Here is a 15553-nt window from a genome sequence, read left to right on the forward strand (position 1 = left end):
CCGTAGCCCAAGGATCTGCATATAGTGTGTGTGTGTAGGAGTCTGATAAATTATGGGCCAAAGCCCCTATGTTTCAGAGCTAAAAACATATATTCCCAATGTAAAGAGTCAAAGGCCTTCCGAAGGTCCAGAGAGAGCAAAAACCCCGTTTGGCGACTAGTATTGCCATCCTAAGGGGAGTGTAAGAGAGAGATCAAATCTATTATTCCTCGAGTCTGGTCTGGGGCCTGTCTACTTGGAATGTAGCCCACCTGGTCCGGATGGACATAGGCCCCTATAAAAGTATTTGGGTGCAAGGCCATAATTTTGGTCAATAATTTCATGTCATTATTAATCAGAGAGTTTGGGCGGTAATTATCACATACAGAGTGGTCTTTGTTTGGTTTCGGGATGGCTTTTATAACTGCCATGGAATATTCCGGCCCAAGGGAGCCCCCTGCCGTATAGCATTAAATAAATCGGGAAGATGAGGTAGGAGGATCGGGGCAAACTTTTTATAATAGGCTCCGAAACCGTCCGGACCAGGTGTACTAGATGTTTTAGAGGACTTGATGGCCAGAGAGACCTCCTCTAGAGTGATGGGTTTCTCCATGGTCTCTCTATGTACAGAATTAAGGGTGGGTAAATTTGCCATTGAGAGAGAATCAGTTGCCCTATCCTTATTCAGGGGGGGGGGGGGGGAGGAGTCGTATAGTGATTGAAAGTACTTTGCAAACTCCCCCAAAACCAAATTTGGGCTCTGAGAAAGAGTGCCATCTCGTAAGCGAAGCCTGGGAACCGCCCCCAAGGATTCCCTAGGAGCAAGTTTCCTAGCCGGAAGGGCACCTGGTTTGTCGCCCCGAGAGAAAAAGCGGTACTTGGACCAACGTATACTCTTTTCCGCTCGAGCCGTCAAAGCTATATTAAGGGCCGCTCTAACGTCTTCCACCCCTTATATGGTTTTAAGTTAAAAACCGTATGGAACTGTATGGAAAACTGTCTGCATTGACTTAACATTGTAAACTGTATGTCAAATGCATCATCCGTTTTAGTCCGTTTTGCATTGTATACGGTTTTGTCTGTGTTTTTATTTTATTTATTTTTTTAAACATGGGAGTCAGTGGGAACCGTATAGAACTGTATATGCATACGGTTCCAACCGGTTTTCACCATACGGTTTTTGACTTTGCATAGTTTTTTTTTCTTTCTTGGAATTTCAATCAAACAAGTGAAACTTTATTCAAAATGGAATGAAAAGGTAAAAACGTATGATTTATAATTTTTTTTCTTAAAAAACGGATGCAACCGGACATCATTTTTCAAACTGTATACGTGTCACGTATGGGCAGGGAAGGAGTGCTCGCTAAGCTCACCCGCGCCCCTGTCCCTGCCTACTTGTCCGCCTATCCTAAATGATAGCCCGGAAACTGGTCAACAATCCCTTCCTAAATAAGTGAGGGGATTCAATGTCAACACAATTAAAATACAATCCTGTCAGTTGTCAGGAGCAACAGGGAAACAAGCAACTAACAAAGACAAACTAAACATACACACATAAAGTCGATGTCAGTCAAACCGAGTCAAGCCAGGAGTGGGAAGAGGTGCTGAATCGCTATAACCAAAGAGAAGTCAGATAAGAAGCCAAAAGTCAAGTTGCCGGGTATACAAGAAAATAAGGGATTGGTAGCTACTCGGGTAATGACCGCTTTCACAGGCATCTTCCCAGTGTCTGATGCCTGGTTATATAGGGAGATGCACATGTGGTCAATGAGTAGCTAGCCACTCAGACAGCATGGCGTAACCTGGAATCCTTGCAACAACACCTTGTCAGCACCAGTTAACCCTGCTGGTGCTGACAATACAGTTTTCAACCATATGAGTTAAAATTTGTACACACATTTTGATCCAGTTTAGTCAGGTTTTGAGGAATCCTTTTTTTTTTTCATCAAAAACCTGATATGGGAACTGTATTGCAAAAATGTGGTGTGCATGCACCCTCATCCTTGTTGGGGAGGAAAATCAACAAAGGAGGAAGCTTTTGACCTCATATGCCATCCTCATATATTATCATATCCCGTCCCCATGTCCCGTCCCCAGGTGGGACTGATTTGTGATGAAGATATTGTAAGCTGAAAATAGAAGGGGAATTGGCTTTGTGGGACTGGGCATGATTTCCAAGCCAGACCAATGCTCAAAAAGATAGATAATAAAAGGGGTGTGGCTTAAACAGTGGGCATGTCTTTGTGAGATGGGGTGTGGTTTGCAAGCCGGATTGACACATTTAACATGAGATGCGGAGCTTGTGGAGTAAGGTACTGGAAGTCCCATATATTTGCACAGCACTTGAAACAAAACAAAAAACGATCTTTTATGTGAGGGTTAATTTAATTATCATATATTTTTATTTGACATATAAGTAATATGTGTACCAGGTATTATTGAAATATCTCCAGCAGTACGGAAGTTATGGGGGAACATACATTTCCCTTAGATTTGCATGGGACTTTAAACAAAAACCCCGGCCCTCACAAATGGGGGTAGTTAAGGGTTAAATTAACTATCCTATATTTTAAGTGGACATATAAGTAACATGTGACCAAGTATTATTGAAATATCTCCAGCCATTTTGAAGATAGATAGATATAGATAGAGAGATAGAGAGATAGAGAGATAGAGATATAGAGATAGTGTGTATATATTATATTCTCTATCTTGTAGACTTGTATGGAACTTTAAACAAAAACCACGACCCTGGCAAATGGGGGTAGGTAAGGGTTAAATTACCTATCCTATGTCTGTTGTTGACATATAAGTAACGTGTGCCAAGTTTCACATTAATATCTTTAGCCATTTGGACGTGATGCTGGAACATGCATAAACACGTAAACACCTTGAGTTTTATAGATAGATAGATAGATATTTATTTTATTTATATAGCGCCTACAGATTCCGCAGCGCTTACAATTATGGGGTACAAACAAAGACAAGTATCAGACCTAAAATTACACAAGATACAGACAATGGATAAGTCAGCCAGCACTATTTGGTTCCAAACTATTATATAGACCTGGCGTACAGGTGCTCGCAGCTGGGCTAGATATACAGCAACAGAAGAGTACAGGAGCACACTGCTAGCACAAAGATATAGATAAAACATGAGTATATAGATCAAACATGAAAAGCTATACAGCTATAATGCAATAAATGAAAATATGGAATTATGAAAATATGCAATAGTGAGGTACTTAGCTTGCATATTTGGCGGCCAAATGGCTTGGACCGTCCCACCACGGTAAGGTGACCTCATGTGTCCGTCCCAATGAGGTCACCTTACCATGGTGGGGTGGTCCAAGCTATTTGGCTGCCAAATTTGCAAGCTAAGTACCTCACTATTGCATATTTTCATGATTCCATATTTTCATTTATTGCACTATAGCTGTATAGCTTTTCATGTTTGATCGATATACTCGTTTTATCTATATCTTTGTGCTAGCAGTGTGCTGCTGTACTCTTCTGTTGATGGATAGATGGAAGAATAGATAGATGAGAAGTTGACGGAGATCCATGAGGATGACTTACAATGTTTAACTAGTGTTGGAGACCTTTCCATTGTGTGGCTGTGTGCCACTGCATGTCTGTATTGACCTCTGCTCTTGTATACTTGGGAGTGGTGGTCAGCTGCCATTTTATTTTATTATTTTTTTTCATGTTATATAATTTGTGTGCCACCTGTATGCTGCTTTACTACTTTTATTTGGTAGTATGATTTTTTTTTTCTCCTGTGCTGTATCTGTGAGAGGGCTCTGTTGTAAGTTTTTGTATTAAAGCTATTTTCTTCTTGAATTTAATAAGCTTCCTGGTTTGACCGCTATATGCTAATAAGCTGGCTTGATGCACTCAGGGCTCTCTTAACCCCTAAGTGCACACGGATTCCCAGCCCGCTTCCTACTCAGTCCATCCTGCCTTATGAATATTCATAACCCTTTCCCTGTGAAATCTCTCTCTCTCGTGAGAGGAGAGATTTCACTTCTGCCTCCTTTCGGTGAGTATCGTGCATGCACTGCTTCAGGGAGTATTTATTCAGTAGGCCGGACAAAGAAGGAAAAGAGCTAGGTGCCAGGGTGCTCTTGGGGCTTGGAACACTTCCTTGTGCACCATTGGCATATTAAGAAAAACAGGCATAATGGGCCAAGGATTGAAAAAAGGTAAACCTAGTTAGTGATGCTGATGAGACTCCTTTTTAATAATCTAAATTTTTTGCATAGGTTTCAAGGAGAAGATCAAGACTCGCTGATCAATGGCATATGCCCAATGAACAAGATCAGGGACCGTTTTCTATTCAGGCAACTCAGCCTGGGAACAATTATACAAAATCACAAGCACGAAGTATTATTCAGTCGTTGAAGAAAAACAGGTACATATTATGCCATCTAAAAATGTATTTTTGAATGCTAAGACTATATCTTGGAGTGAGTGATTTTTACCTTGTTTACAGGCAAGAATTTATCCAAAGCAAAAATGGGATTGAGATTAGATCCAGCCATGATCTTACAGATGGTCGGATAAGGTTTTCCCTTCCACTGGATGAAACAAAGACTGTCTCCATTTCTATTGCAAATAAATCTACCGAATGTGTGACATTTGTCCAGTACAAGCTTCTGCGAAAGATGCGCATCTTTTCATTTCAAGATGAGCAAAATGTATCTGCCACCAATACTAAAATACTGAATCCAGGTGAGCAGTTAAGGGGCAAAATACATTTATTAAACGTTGTACAGAGGTGTGGAAATAAAAAATAAAAATAAAAAAATAACTTGTCCAAGGGACTAAAACGGAGCACAATTTCCTTGTCCCTCATAATGATCCACTTGTCCTGGTACATATAATAATTTTAACCAAAATAGTAAGTAAATAAAAGATAGTGTAGCTCACTCAGTGGGAACATATACCTGAGGTGAACTGGTGTTACCTTCACCCAAAGGTCTAAAAAATGCAGAAGAAACATAGTTGATGAGACAACTAGATACCAGTCCTCAAGGTATATGTAAAAGGTATAGTAAAGAATAGAAAGTGATCCAGATATAAATTAAATATATTTATTAGAAAGTATAAGGTGGTCACTGGTATCTAATGTCCCTGCAGGGCCCTTGCATGGCACACAGACAGCGTACTATTAAGATTAGAATAAAACAGTATATTATAAATATATTAAAAATAAAAAGATAAAAATCAAAACTTGCATCTATACTTCAGTATAATATTGGAATTAAGACTACTGTAAATATACTTTCACTGCTCGGTTGGTCAAATGTGTCTTGAAAGTACAATAGAGCGAATCCAATAGCTGGATATGCTATGCTGACAACGGATTATCCTGTATTTAAACAGTCACAGTAAATAGCTTTTCAATGTTGTGTATCCAGTGTTGGTGATACAGTGTCAGTATACGGTATGGCAGCCGTTGGTTGTACAGTGTTGCAAACTGTATCAAGAATAAAGAATGGGGAGAATAATAGAGTCCGGTGCAAAGCACCACTCACCACCCTTGTACCCGCTGGTATCGCTGTCGGCACTGGAGAAGCTTGTTCGGTGATGCAGTGTGGGAGTATCAGACCTCCGGCAGTATCGGTCTCTGTCTCCTGTATTTGGCGGTGCTGTATGTAGCACTGTGGGTACGTTGATGGTGACTTGCTTTCAAGGTCCGCTGCTAGCACGGATGGCTCCGGCCTCACAGGTATGCCGAGGGTCCTTGGCACACCTGTGAGGCCGGAGCCATCCGTGCCAGCCGCGGACCTTGAAAGCAAGTCACCATCAACGTACCCACAGTGCTACATACAGCACCGCCAGATACAGGAGACAGAGACCGATACTGCCGGAGGTCTGATACTCCCACACTGCATCACCGGACAAGCTTCTCCAGTGCCGACAGCGATACCAGCGGGTACAAGGGTGGTGAGTGGTGCTTTGCACCGGACTCTATTATTCTCCCCATTTTTTATTCTTGATACAGTTTGCAACACTGTACCACCAACGGCTGCCATAGCGTATACTGACACTGTATCACCAACACTGGATACACAATATTGAAAAGCTATTTACTGTGACTGTTTAAATACAGGATAATCCGTTGTCAGCATAGCATATCCAGCTATTGGATTCGCTCTATTGTACTTTCAAGAGACATTTGACCAACCGAGCACTGAAAGTATATTTACAGTAGTCTTAATTCCAATATTATGCTTAAGTATAGATGCAAGTTTTGATTTTTATCTGTATTTTTATTTTTAATTATAATATACTGTTTTATTCTAATCTTAATAGTACGCTGTCTGTGTCCCATGCAAGGGCCCTGCAGGGACATTGGATACCAGTGACCACCATATACTTTCTAATAAATATATTTTAATTGATATCTGGATCACTTTCTATTCTTTACTATACCTTTTACATATACCTTGAGGACTGGTATCTAGTTGTCTCATCAACTATATTTCTTCTGCAGTAAGTAAATAAGGTCTAACCCCTTAGTGACCACGGAGGTATATTTATGTTCTGTGCCCGCTCCCGATCTGTGAAGAGCGCTCAGAAGCTGAGCACGCTTCGTATCTGCGAGGTGCCGGTTGCTATCAGCAACAACGACCCGCAACGAATACTGGACATCGCCGGTGTCCGGTATTAACCCTTTAGACGCCGCGATCAATGTTTAAGGGAGAATACACTGCTGGTTGGCTCAGCGGAGCTGTTCGGGATCGGCCCGGCATCCTTAACAGCTGACAGGACAACGGGAGTTGTCTTACCTTGCTCCCGGCTGTCCGATCGGCATTTGATTGCTCCAAGCCTGAAATCCAGGCTTGAGCAATCAAGCGCAGATAACCCTGATCAATGCATTCCTATGGCACTAGTGGGGGCTATAACACTGCATAAAAACCGAACCATAAAAATATATTGTTAATTTAACCACACGGTCAAAGGCGTACTCGCAAAAAAATTCCAAAGTCCAAAATAGCATATTTTTGGTCCCTTTGCTTTTTTATGGTATTTAAAAAAAAAAATATATATATATATATATATATATATATATAATATCTCCAATAAAACAAAAATGGTACCGATAAAAACATCAGATCATGGTGCAAAAAAATTAGCCCTCATACTGCCCAGTTCGTTGAAACATTAAAAAGTTATAGGGGTCAGAACATGACAATTTTAAACGTATACATTTTCGTGCATGTAGTTTATGATTTTTTCCAGAAGTACGACAAAATCAAACCTATATAAGTAGGGTATCATTTTAATCGTATGGACCTACAGAATAATGTGTCATTTTTGCCGAGAAATGTACTACGTAGAAACGGAAGCCCCCAAAAGTTACAAAATGGCGTTTTCTTCAATTTTGTCGCACAATGAATTTTTTTTTTTTTTTGTTTCACCGTAGATTTTTGGGTAAAATGACTGATGTCATTACAAAGTAAAATTAGTGGTGCAAACAAAAAGCCATCATGAGGATTTTTTTGGTGCAAAATTGAAAGGGTTATGATTTTTAAAATGTAAGGAGGAAAAAACGAAAGTGCAAAAACTGAAACGCTTGGTCCTTATGGGTTGATAAACTTAATAAGCAGACCAGTATGTCACCCCCTTAGGTGAATGGGGCCACTGAGTAAGGCCGCCCCATTAAAGGAATACTGCAGTGCAAAATAACTTATCCTGACCGATGGGATCCCCCCCCCCCCCCCCCTCTTCTCCTGTACCACATTATTTACCAAACCTCCCCTCCTCTCTGATCCCCTGGCTACCTGTCCTCTGCCCCATGTGTGCTCAGGGGCTCTATGCACAGCTGCAGTCTGTAGGAGCTTAGTTACAGGGCACAATTGATTGCCCTGTTATATGTGAATTCCTCAGGCATTAAGCCCTGCTTGCCCGAAGCAGGGCTAAATGACTGAAGAATTCACGTGCCCAGAACTGCATGTCCCGAGCGTTGGGCTATACAATTTCCACATCCCTGGTGTATACATACCGGTAATCTTGCTATACCAAAAGCTGAGCTGGTCACTTAAAGGGGTACTCCGCCCCTAGACATCTTATGCCCTATCCAAAGGATAGGGGAAAAGATGTCAGATCGCCGGGGTCCCGCTGCTGGGGACCCCGGGGATCGCTGCTGCAGCGCCCCACAATCCTTAATGCGCAGAGCGAGATCGCTCTGCACGTAATGACGGGCAATACAGGGGCCGGAGCATCGTTACGTCATCGCTCCGCCCCTCGTGACGTCACGGCCCGCCCTCGTCAATACAAGTCTATGGGAAGGGGGCGTGGCGGTCGTCATGCTCCCTGCCATAGACTTGCATTAAGGGGACGTGCCGTGATGTCATGAAGGGCAGAGTCATGACGTCACGCTTCTCCGGCCCATGTATCGCCCGTCATTACGCACAGAGCGAACTCGCGCAGTAATGATGGCGGGTGCCGCAGCAGTGATCCCCGGGGTCCCCAGCAGCGGGACCACGGCGATCTAACATCTTATCCCCTATCCTTTGGATAGGGGATAAGATGCCAGGGGCGGAGTACCCCTTTAAAAGGACAAAATTCTTTAACTCTAAGGCACCCATACATGTCTATGGGCTTATACTGTACTTTTGTATGCCTCAAATTGTAAGCCTAGTTATTGCTCTAGAATACAGTGCTATACAGACCATGAGGAGGCATGAAACAGTGGCCAGGTGTGTTTTGCAGGTAAAACATAGTAAACCATCTAGGATAAGCTTGCAGCTGAAAAGTGTCACTAAACCACACCCTGTTGCCCCAAAACCACAAACTATTGTGGATTTCTTTCATAGCAAGGTCACAAAAAGCCATAAAATTGTGAAATCTTAAACTATCACGCTTTAAGAACAGGGTTTTAATTTCATGTTTTTGTTCTTTGCTACACTCTAGGAGACGTATATGACATTTTTGTGAACGCTTACTCATCTTATTACGGGTATTTCCCTGTAACTATTGTGTTTGAATTCACAAGAGAAAATGCAAAATCCAGCTCGAAATTTCTTATTGGGAGGTTCGTCTCTGCAGTTTGTAACAGTAAATTGGCGGAGGACCTCGCACCAACATCCAGATACATCCCCTATCAAAAAAACCTTCAGAAGATTGTCACAAGAATTGAGGATGATGGAATTCCACCTGACAGGTCAGATTTTTTTTCCCCTAATTCTGGGACAAATTTTTTATATTTCATGTCCTTGTGTATGAAGATGATGGATGTATCAAGGAGTAGATGGTTAATGATTTTTAATAGCTGAAGATTTATAGATTAAGATTTTTATATAAGCATAACTAATGTGGCTATATTGTATATCTTCTGCCAGGTCTGTGTCCTATTCTTTAGAACAGGTGATTTCACTTGGTAACTTTCTTCCACCCTCATACCTGAGAGAAGGCATTGGAAATGGAGAGTTCTCAAGAAAAGGACCCAAAAAGACCACATCATTTGGATCTAATGAATGGTACAGTATGATTCAAAAGTTTATTCGGTGATGTAGACCATTGTGAAACTTTAAAATAACCAGAAGTAGGTGCATTTACATTCGCAACACTCCCCCCTCCATTTATTTTCACACATGGGTGAACGTATCCTAAGGGCTCGTTCACACGGACAGCTCCACAGTGTATTTTACGCTGCAGATCCTCCGATGATGGACCCTACAATGTTGCCTCAATCTGTGCCTGTTCATAACGGCAATCCACCGCAACGAGCCTCCCCTTCCAATCTTTTAACTGCACCGATGTTAATGGAATTAGGCGGCCTGAGCCTTTTAAATTGTAAATTTTCAGCCTCCATCTAGTGGTTGCTTGTGCTGCAGTTGATAAGTTATAGCATGGGTGACTACAGCATGCAACTATTCATGAAACACACATCGTTTTAAGATGGGGTAAAATCTTTATCCTCACCATCCCCGGGGGACACTGCTATTTCCCCCCCACCCCCACCCCCAGGGATGGTGAAGATAAGAAATTATAAACTAGTCACTGCCACGGCCGTAAGTAGTCCCCTCGGCGGGGAGCTCCTCTTACCAGGTCCCGTTACTGCGGTTGGCAGGGACACCCCCTCGGCTTTATTGACGGGCCGCATCATTGCTTTGCTCCGTCTGTTCAAAGAGCAGAGCGATGATGCGGCCCGTCAATCAAGCCGAGGGGGCATCGCTGCCGGTCGAAGAACGGGACCTGGTAGGAGGAGCTCCCCGCCCAGGGGACTACTTACGGTCGTATCTTCACCATCCCTGTGGGGCAGGAGCACCCCCCGTGGATGGTGAGGATAAAGATTTTACCCTATAGAACACTGCTATATAAGCGCCGACACTAGGGGAGAAAAAAATTGGCTCCTCCCTAGCTAGTGTCAGTAGGAGGCAAGACACACGTCTGGGAGCTCCCCAGACCTGGTCCCCTTTTTTTTTTTTTTTTTTTTAAAAGGGCTGTTGGGTCTTTTTCCTCCCTTTTTTGTTTCCCTTTTTCAGGTGGGGGTTCAGGAGCATGGCGCTACCTGTTCTTCTCCCCCCCCCCCCAAATATGCAACAAAGGGGGCACTGAACATACGAGTATGGGCCGTCAACCCCTTCTTGCCAATGGCCAGTGCTTGGAGGTTGTACCCTGGGTCTGGGTCACACATTGCCCCTGCTTACCCCACTATCTTAGCTTGGTATGAAGCAGCGTAGCCATAAGTTGGTTGAAGACGCCTGGGTGAGTATAAGAAGATGGTGTCTGCAGGGAGACTCTCCGAGGACTGTATCCACCTTTTCCAGACCACCGGAGCACCTGAAAGCTGAACTCAGTCAGCAACTGCTGAGCTGAGAAGTTTGTGACAAATCGAATCACTGTAACTTCGCTCATCTCTACTCGGGAGGATAGCCGCCATCCTTTTTGCAGCAGCTGCCTCCACAGGAGTTCTTTTCCGGGTCACCTTTGAACAGCCTTGCCTTCCATTTTTTCCCCCCACTTCGGGGGTCGGCAACGCACTGGGTGCTTAGCCTGCGGGGTCCAGGGGAGTCATGGTGGCAGTAGCTCCACACATCTTCTCCCTCTGAGCAACGCGCGAACCGGGAGGTTAGACAGCTCCTCTTCTCCAGATTCGTGCACCCCACAGATCTTGCTGCGACCGGCGGGTAAGCTTACCCGCGGCTGTTATGATGTACGCCTCCAGCAGCGTTAGCTCCACACCTCCGCTGTTGCGGGGGTCGGTGGTGCTTTGTAGTCTGAGCAGGCTCCGTTGGCCTCCCTGAGCTCCAGCCTGGCAGGAGCTCGCTCAGCCCGGCCGCTCTTGTTCCCTGGTCTCTAAACTGTGCAGCGGCTTAGCAGGTGCTTCTATACGCGCTGCTCCGTGCCGTCTCTGCTCCTAGGGCTCCTGCATGTGCATTCCTTAGTGTCCCTGCAGGAGAAACATGGTGGTCCTTGCCCATTTAACTTTGGAGATCATGCGGTCAGCATCAGTGCAGGGCACCTGGCTCCCCATGCTTCCCTCCTTCCATGTGTGAAAAAATAAAAATAAAAAATCTCTGCTGCTGGTCACTCATTTAGTAGCGTTTGGCGCCCTCTTGTGGCCAATAAGTAAATTGTGTCCTTATTTTTCATTTCTACTTGTGAGCTCACCCTTGTGACATCCATTCTCTATTACAGCCTTGGCCTGTAATATCTGTTCTTTTCAGCGTAATATCTGTTGGGGGCTGTTTTGTTTCTGTCTCTGTATGGGATCTGATATGGTAAATTACATTGAGTCGGTTGAGGTATGCCTCTGGCATACCTCATTTCAGCAGGGTTCTCACTGTCAGGTTGTGTATGTGACCCGCCGTGGCGAGACTTTGCCAGGGATTTCACCGGGGTTACAGTCAGTGACTGTCATATACCGCTGAGTGTCTGTCATGCCCCCATCGGGGTTTCTTAGTTTGTGTTTACCATCTTCCCTCCTCCACAGGCTGCCGCATCTGCGGCTAGTGCCCCGGATCTCCACGTCCAGTGTGTGGTCTCCCTGGAATTGTCCCTATGTGGGCATGGATTGGACCTGATGTCATTATGCCAGACAGTAGTCTCATGTTTCTCATTTCACAGCTGCTGCATCTGCGGCTGGTTTGCGGTACCCCACTACTAGTGCGAGGTGTCCGCTGGAGTGGCCTGTTGTCTACTATGGACCCATATCAGCCAGAGGTCTGCTTGGTTTTTCTCCGCCGCCTTTCGCTTATCCAAGGAGATGATGTATCTGCGTCTGGAGTTCCGGTAGCTCACTGCTAGTGCGCAGGGCTGCCGCGTGCTTGGCTGGGTTTTTTCTTCTCCATACCTCACAGTTGGTGTGAAAAATCTGTAAGAGGGTCCCTGCAGGTACGAGGGACGGATGCCAATAAGCCAGACGTTGTCTGCTATTCCACCGGGTCCCCCATCAGATCGGCCGCACTCCTGTGCCCCACTTTCTGTGGGAGGGTTTGCAGGAGTGAGCCTGTGTGTTCAGGAATCCTCTCGAGTCAGCCAGACAGAAGTTCAGGTATGCCACTGCCAAGGTGTAGTTCAGAGCGAGTCACCCCTTGTTACTCCAAGGTTCCTATACAATGCACCAAAGGCTGGTTCACGGGGTTCCCTACCTTACCAGGTCCCTCTCTACATGCCTGCCACTCTCGCGGCTGGAGGCTGGTATCCCACTTTCGGTGTGTGGTTCTGAATGCGGGACCCAGTGTGGCCATGTTCCCTAGGCCAAATAGGCAGACTCTGGCTGCATGGTTTTCCGATCCACTCCCGCAACTGCAGCCCGGTTACTCACTTCCATATGAAGCTCCGTGTAGTGTCTCTCTGTATGTTCATTGGACCATTTATACCAGTCACTCAGACTGTCTGCATGTTTTCCGCTCCACATGCATCCTACATCTGTTGCATCTGTGACAGCAGTCCTGGTGTGTAACACAATTTGGAGATAGGGTGTGGGCATCTCCTGCAGGTTTTATGGCCTTTCACAGTAACAGCAGCACTCTCTGTTCCCCTTTCTAAGGGTGCAACGTTGGTATGCTAGTTTCTTTTGTGTCTGCAGTCTTGGTACCCCACTACTCATGAGGTAACCATGTCTGCATCCCTACATCTGCTAAGGCCCCCCTGCACGTGTAGAGCCCACCTTCCCTTCTATTGGTAGGGTGTGCCTCGGGCCTTCCTGTGATCTTGTTTCTGCAGGTCTGCAGCAGTTGAGCACCTCTGTTCTGGCATGGGGCCTGATGGGGGCCACCCCCCCCCCCCCCCCGCCCATGTCTCCAGGTATCCTACCTGGGTTCCTGTGCAGGGTGGCTCTGGCTCCTGCTCTGTTGCCTTAGACTCGACCAGGTTGACTCCATGTGCGTTCATCTGGTCCAAGGTTTCACCCTGATGGGGTGTTCCTCTCAACGCTGTTGGTTGCTGTGTATCTGTGTGTGCTTCGTACTTGCATTCGTAGTCCCATCTTTGTATCTTTGCCCAGCACCAGTGTCCAGGATTCCTATCCCTCTGGGGGCTATGCACACATTACTTTTTTTTTTTTTTTCCAAGAATCATTTTTATTGGGTTTTAACAATGCAAACAGTTCGGGCGTGCCTGAGGTGAGCAAACAAGTGGTAAACCACCATTAACAAAAACAAATAAATAAATTCCATCAGGTAGGGATAATAAGACATCAGTTTTAAAGTCCGCAGGCCGTGCGTGAATGAATGGTACGTACAGCAAGAAACAATTGGAACACCAATGAATATTGTAATGAAACAATATGTGAAGAAAACAGTGGGGGTTTCAAGGCACCCAGTAGCATCATCAAGGCGGGGGAAAAAGGAGTGGTTGGCAGTGTATATCTAGGGGATAATGGAGAGAGAGTGGCAGTGATATCAGAGGCAGAGGCGACATATATGAAGGGGGGGCGGGGGGGAGGGGAGGAGGGGAAAGGGAGTAAGTATAAGGGTCAAGGAACCTGAGCGTATTGAGAGGACAACCACCAAGACAAAGTTGTCTCGAACTTGAGGTAAGTAGAGTTACCCAGTGAAATGACTTTTTCATACAAGCATGTGAGATTGAGGGATGCTATAACATCTTGTTGGGAGGGGATCTTTGCGGACTTCCACTCTCTAGTTAAAACTGTTTTAACAGTAGCACACATAATACATAAGAGACCCCTGAAATCACGGTGTAGTAGGTCCATACCCAACAGAAGTATTACTTGTTGCAGAGACCAGCCATTGTAATCTGGTATAATTTCTTGGAATAGAGCTTTACAGTTACCCCAATAATTTTGTAGTAGCGGGCAGGACCGTAAGATGTGGAATAGTGTACCTCTACCACCACACCCTCTCCAACAGTCACTAGAAGCCGTGGGGTATATGTGGGCCAGTCTATCCGGTGTATAGTATCACCGGAGAGTTGTCTTTCTAATCGCCTCTATGTGGGTAGTACATTTCAAATATTTCTGAGACGTCTGAAATGCGGACATCCACTCCTCATCAGTAAAAGTAAGGTGTAAATCTGATTCCCAGCTTCTCAGGGCAGGGAACTTGTGGAAATGAGCATTGTGCATTAAAACATTATACAGAGCTTTCAATCCCTTCTTACCCCTGGACACATGAATATAGGTAACCGGGTCTCTACAAAGGGGTGAGGGCGTCGGGGAGTTCACTAAGTGTTGAATTTGAAGATACTTAAAGAAATATGAGCTAGAAAGTCTGAGCAGATCATTCAGTTGGGAGAATGATTGAAGTGTATGGCCATCCATTAGGTCACCCACTGTAGCTATCCCTCTGTCTGCCCAGTGTCCGAAATCTGTCGGGTAGTAGAGCACGTAGGAAGGTGAAGGGTAAGGCCTGTTTCAGGCATGAAACCCTGGATTGTGCCAATGTGTGAAAGTCTACCCAGGCAGCTAGCGAGGCTGACACAACAGGGCCCAGGTCAGAGGGTGTAGGGACGTGCCAGAAGGGAGTGAGGAGTAAATCAGGTAAGGAGAAGGGTCGTGTCATGTAGCGCTCCAGGTGGACCTAGGGAGTGGATTCATCAAGGACCAACCATCCTGATAAGGCGGACACCAACGTGGACAAATAATAGTAGCGCAGGTCTGGTAAGGCTATTCCACCCCTGGACCTGGGGCTTTATCTGCAGGAAGTTGGTTGATGATTAGGGCTACCTCTTGTGGTGTGATAGGGTCATTAAGCGTGGAGATCTGTTGGGGGGGGATAGGCAGGGGAGATTTATAGAAGACAAAAAATTGTGAATAATCTCTAGGACATTAGGGGGAGTAGGGACGGAGTTTCTCAGATTGTAGAGGCTGGCATAATAATCGCGGAACCCATGGGCAATTTCAGAGGGTGTGTATACCTTTAGTCTTGGTAGGAGGATGAATGAGGTGCGGGATCCTGGATCTAATGTATTGGGCTTTCAATCGGGCCGCTAACAGTTTGCCTGCCTTGTTGCCTGACGAATAATAGGTCGCTCTAATTTTGCGGTAACATTTCTCATAAGAAATCAGGAGGAGGGATCTAAGCTTCTGTCTAAGATCTTTTAGTTTAGCAGCCAGAGAAGGCGAAGGATTATCTATATTGTCCCTCTCCACAGT

The 15553-nt window shown here is 45.1% G+C and overlaps 1 protein-coding gene across 1 annotated transcript in view; it reads left to right on the plus strand.

Moving 5' to 3' along the window:
* MOV10 (Mov10 RISC complex RNA helicase) overlaps positions 1-15553 on the plus strand; it is a 90613-nt gene that overhangs the window by 39570 nt on the left and 35490 nt on the right. The window contains exons 4-7 of the mRNA XM_056558295.1: positions 4245-4393; positions 4475-4713; positions 8905-9154; positions 9333-9470. Coding sequence (XP_056414270.1) covers positions 4245-4393; positions 4475-4713; positions 8905-9154; positions 9333-9470 — 776 coding nt within the window. The remainder of the gene's footprint in view (positions 1-4244; positions 4394-4474; positions 4714-8904; positions 9155-9332; positions 9471-15553) is intronic.

This window comes from Hyla sarda, chromosome 2 (assembly GCF_029499605.1).
Source record: "Hyla sarda isolate aHylSar1 chromosome 2, aHylSar1.hap1, whole genome shotgun sequence".
NCBI lineage: Eukaryota > Metazoa > Chordata > Amphibia > Anura > Hylidae > Hyla > Hyla sarda.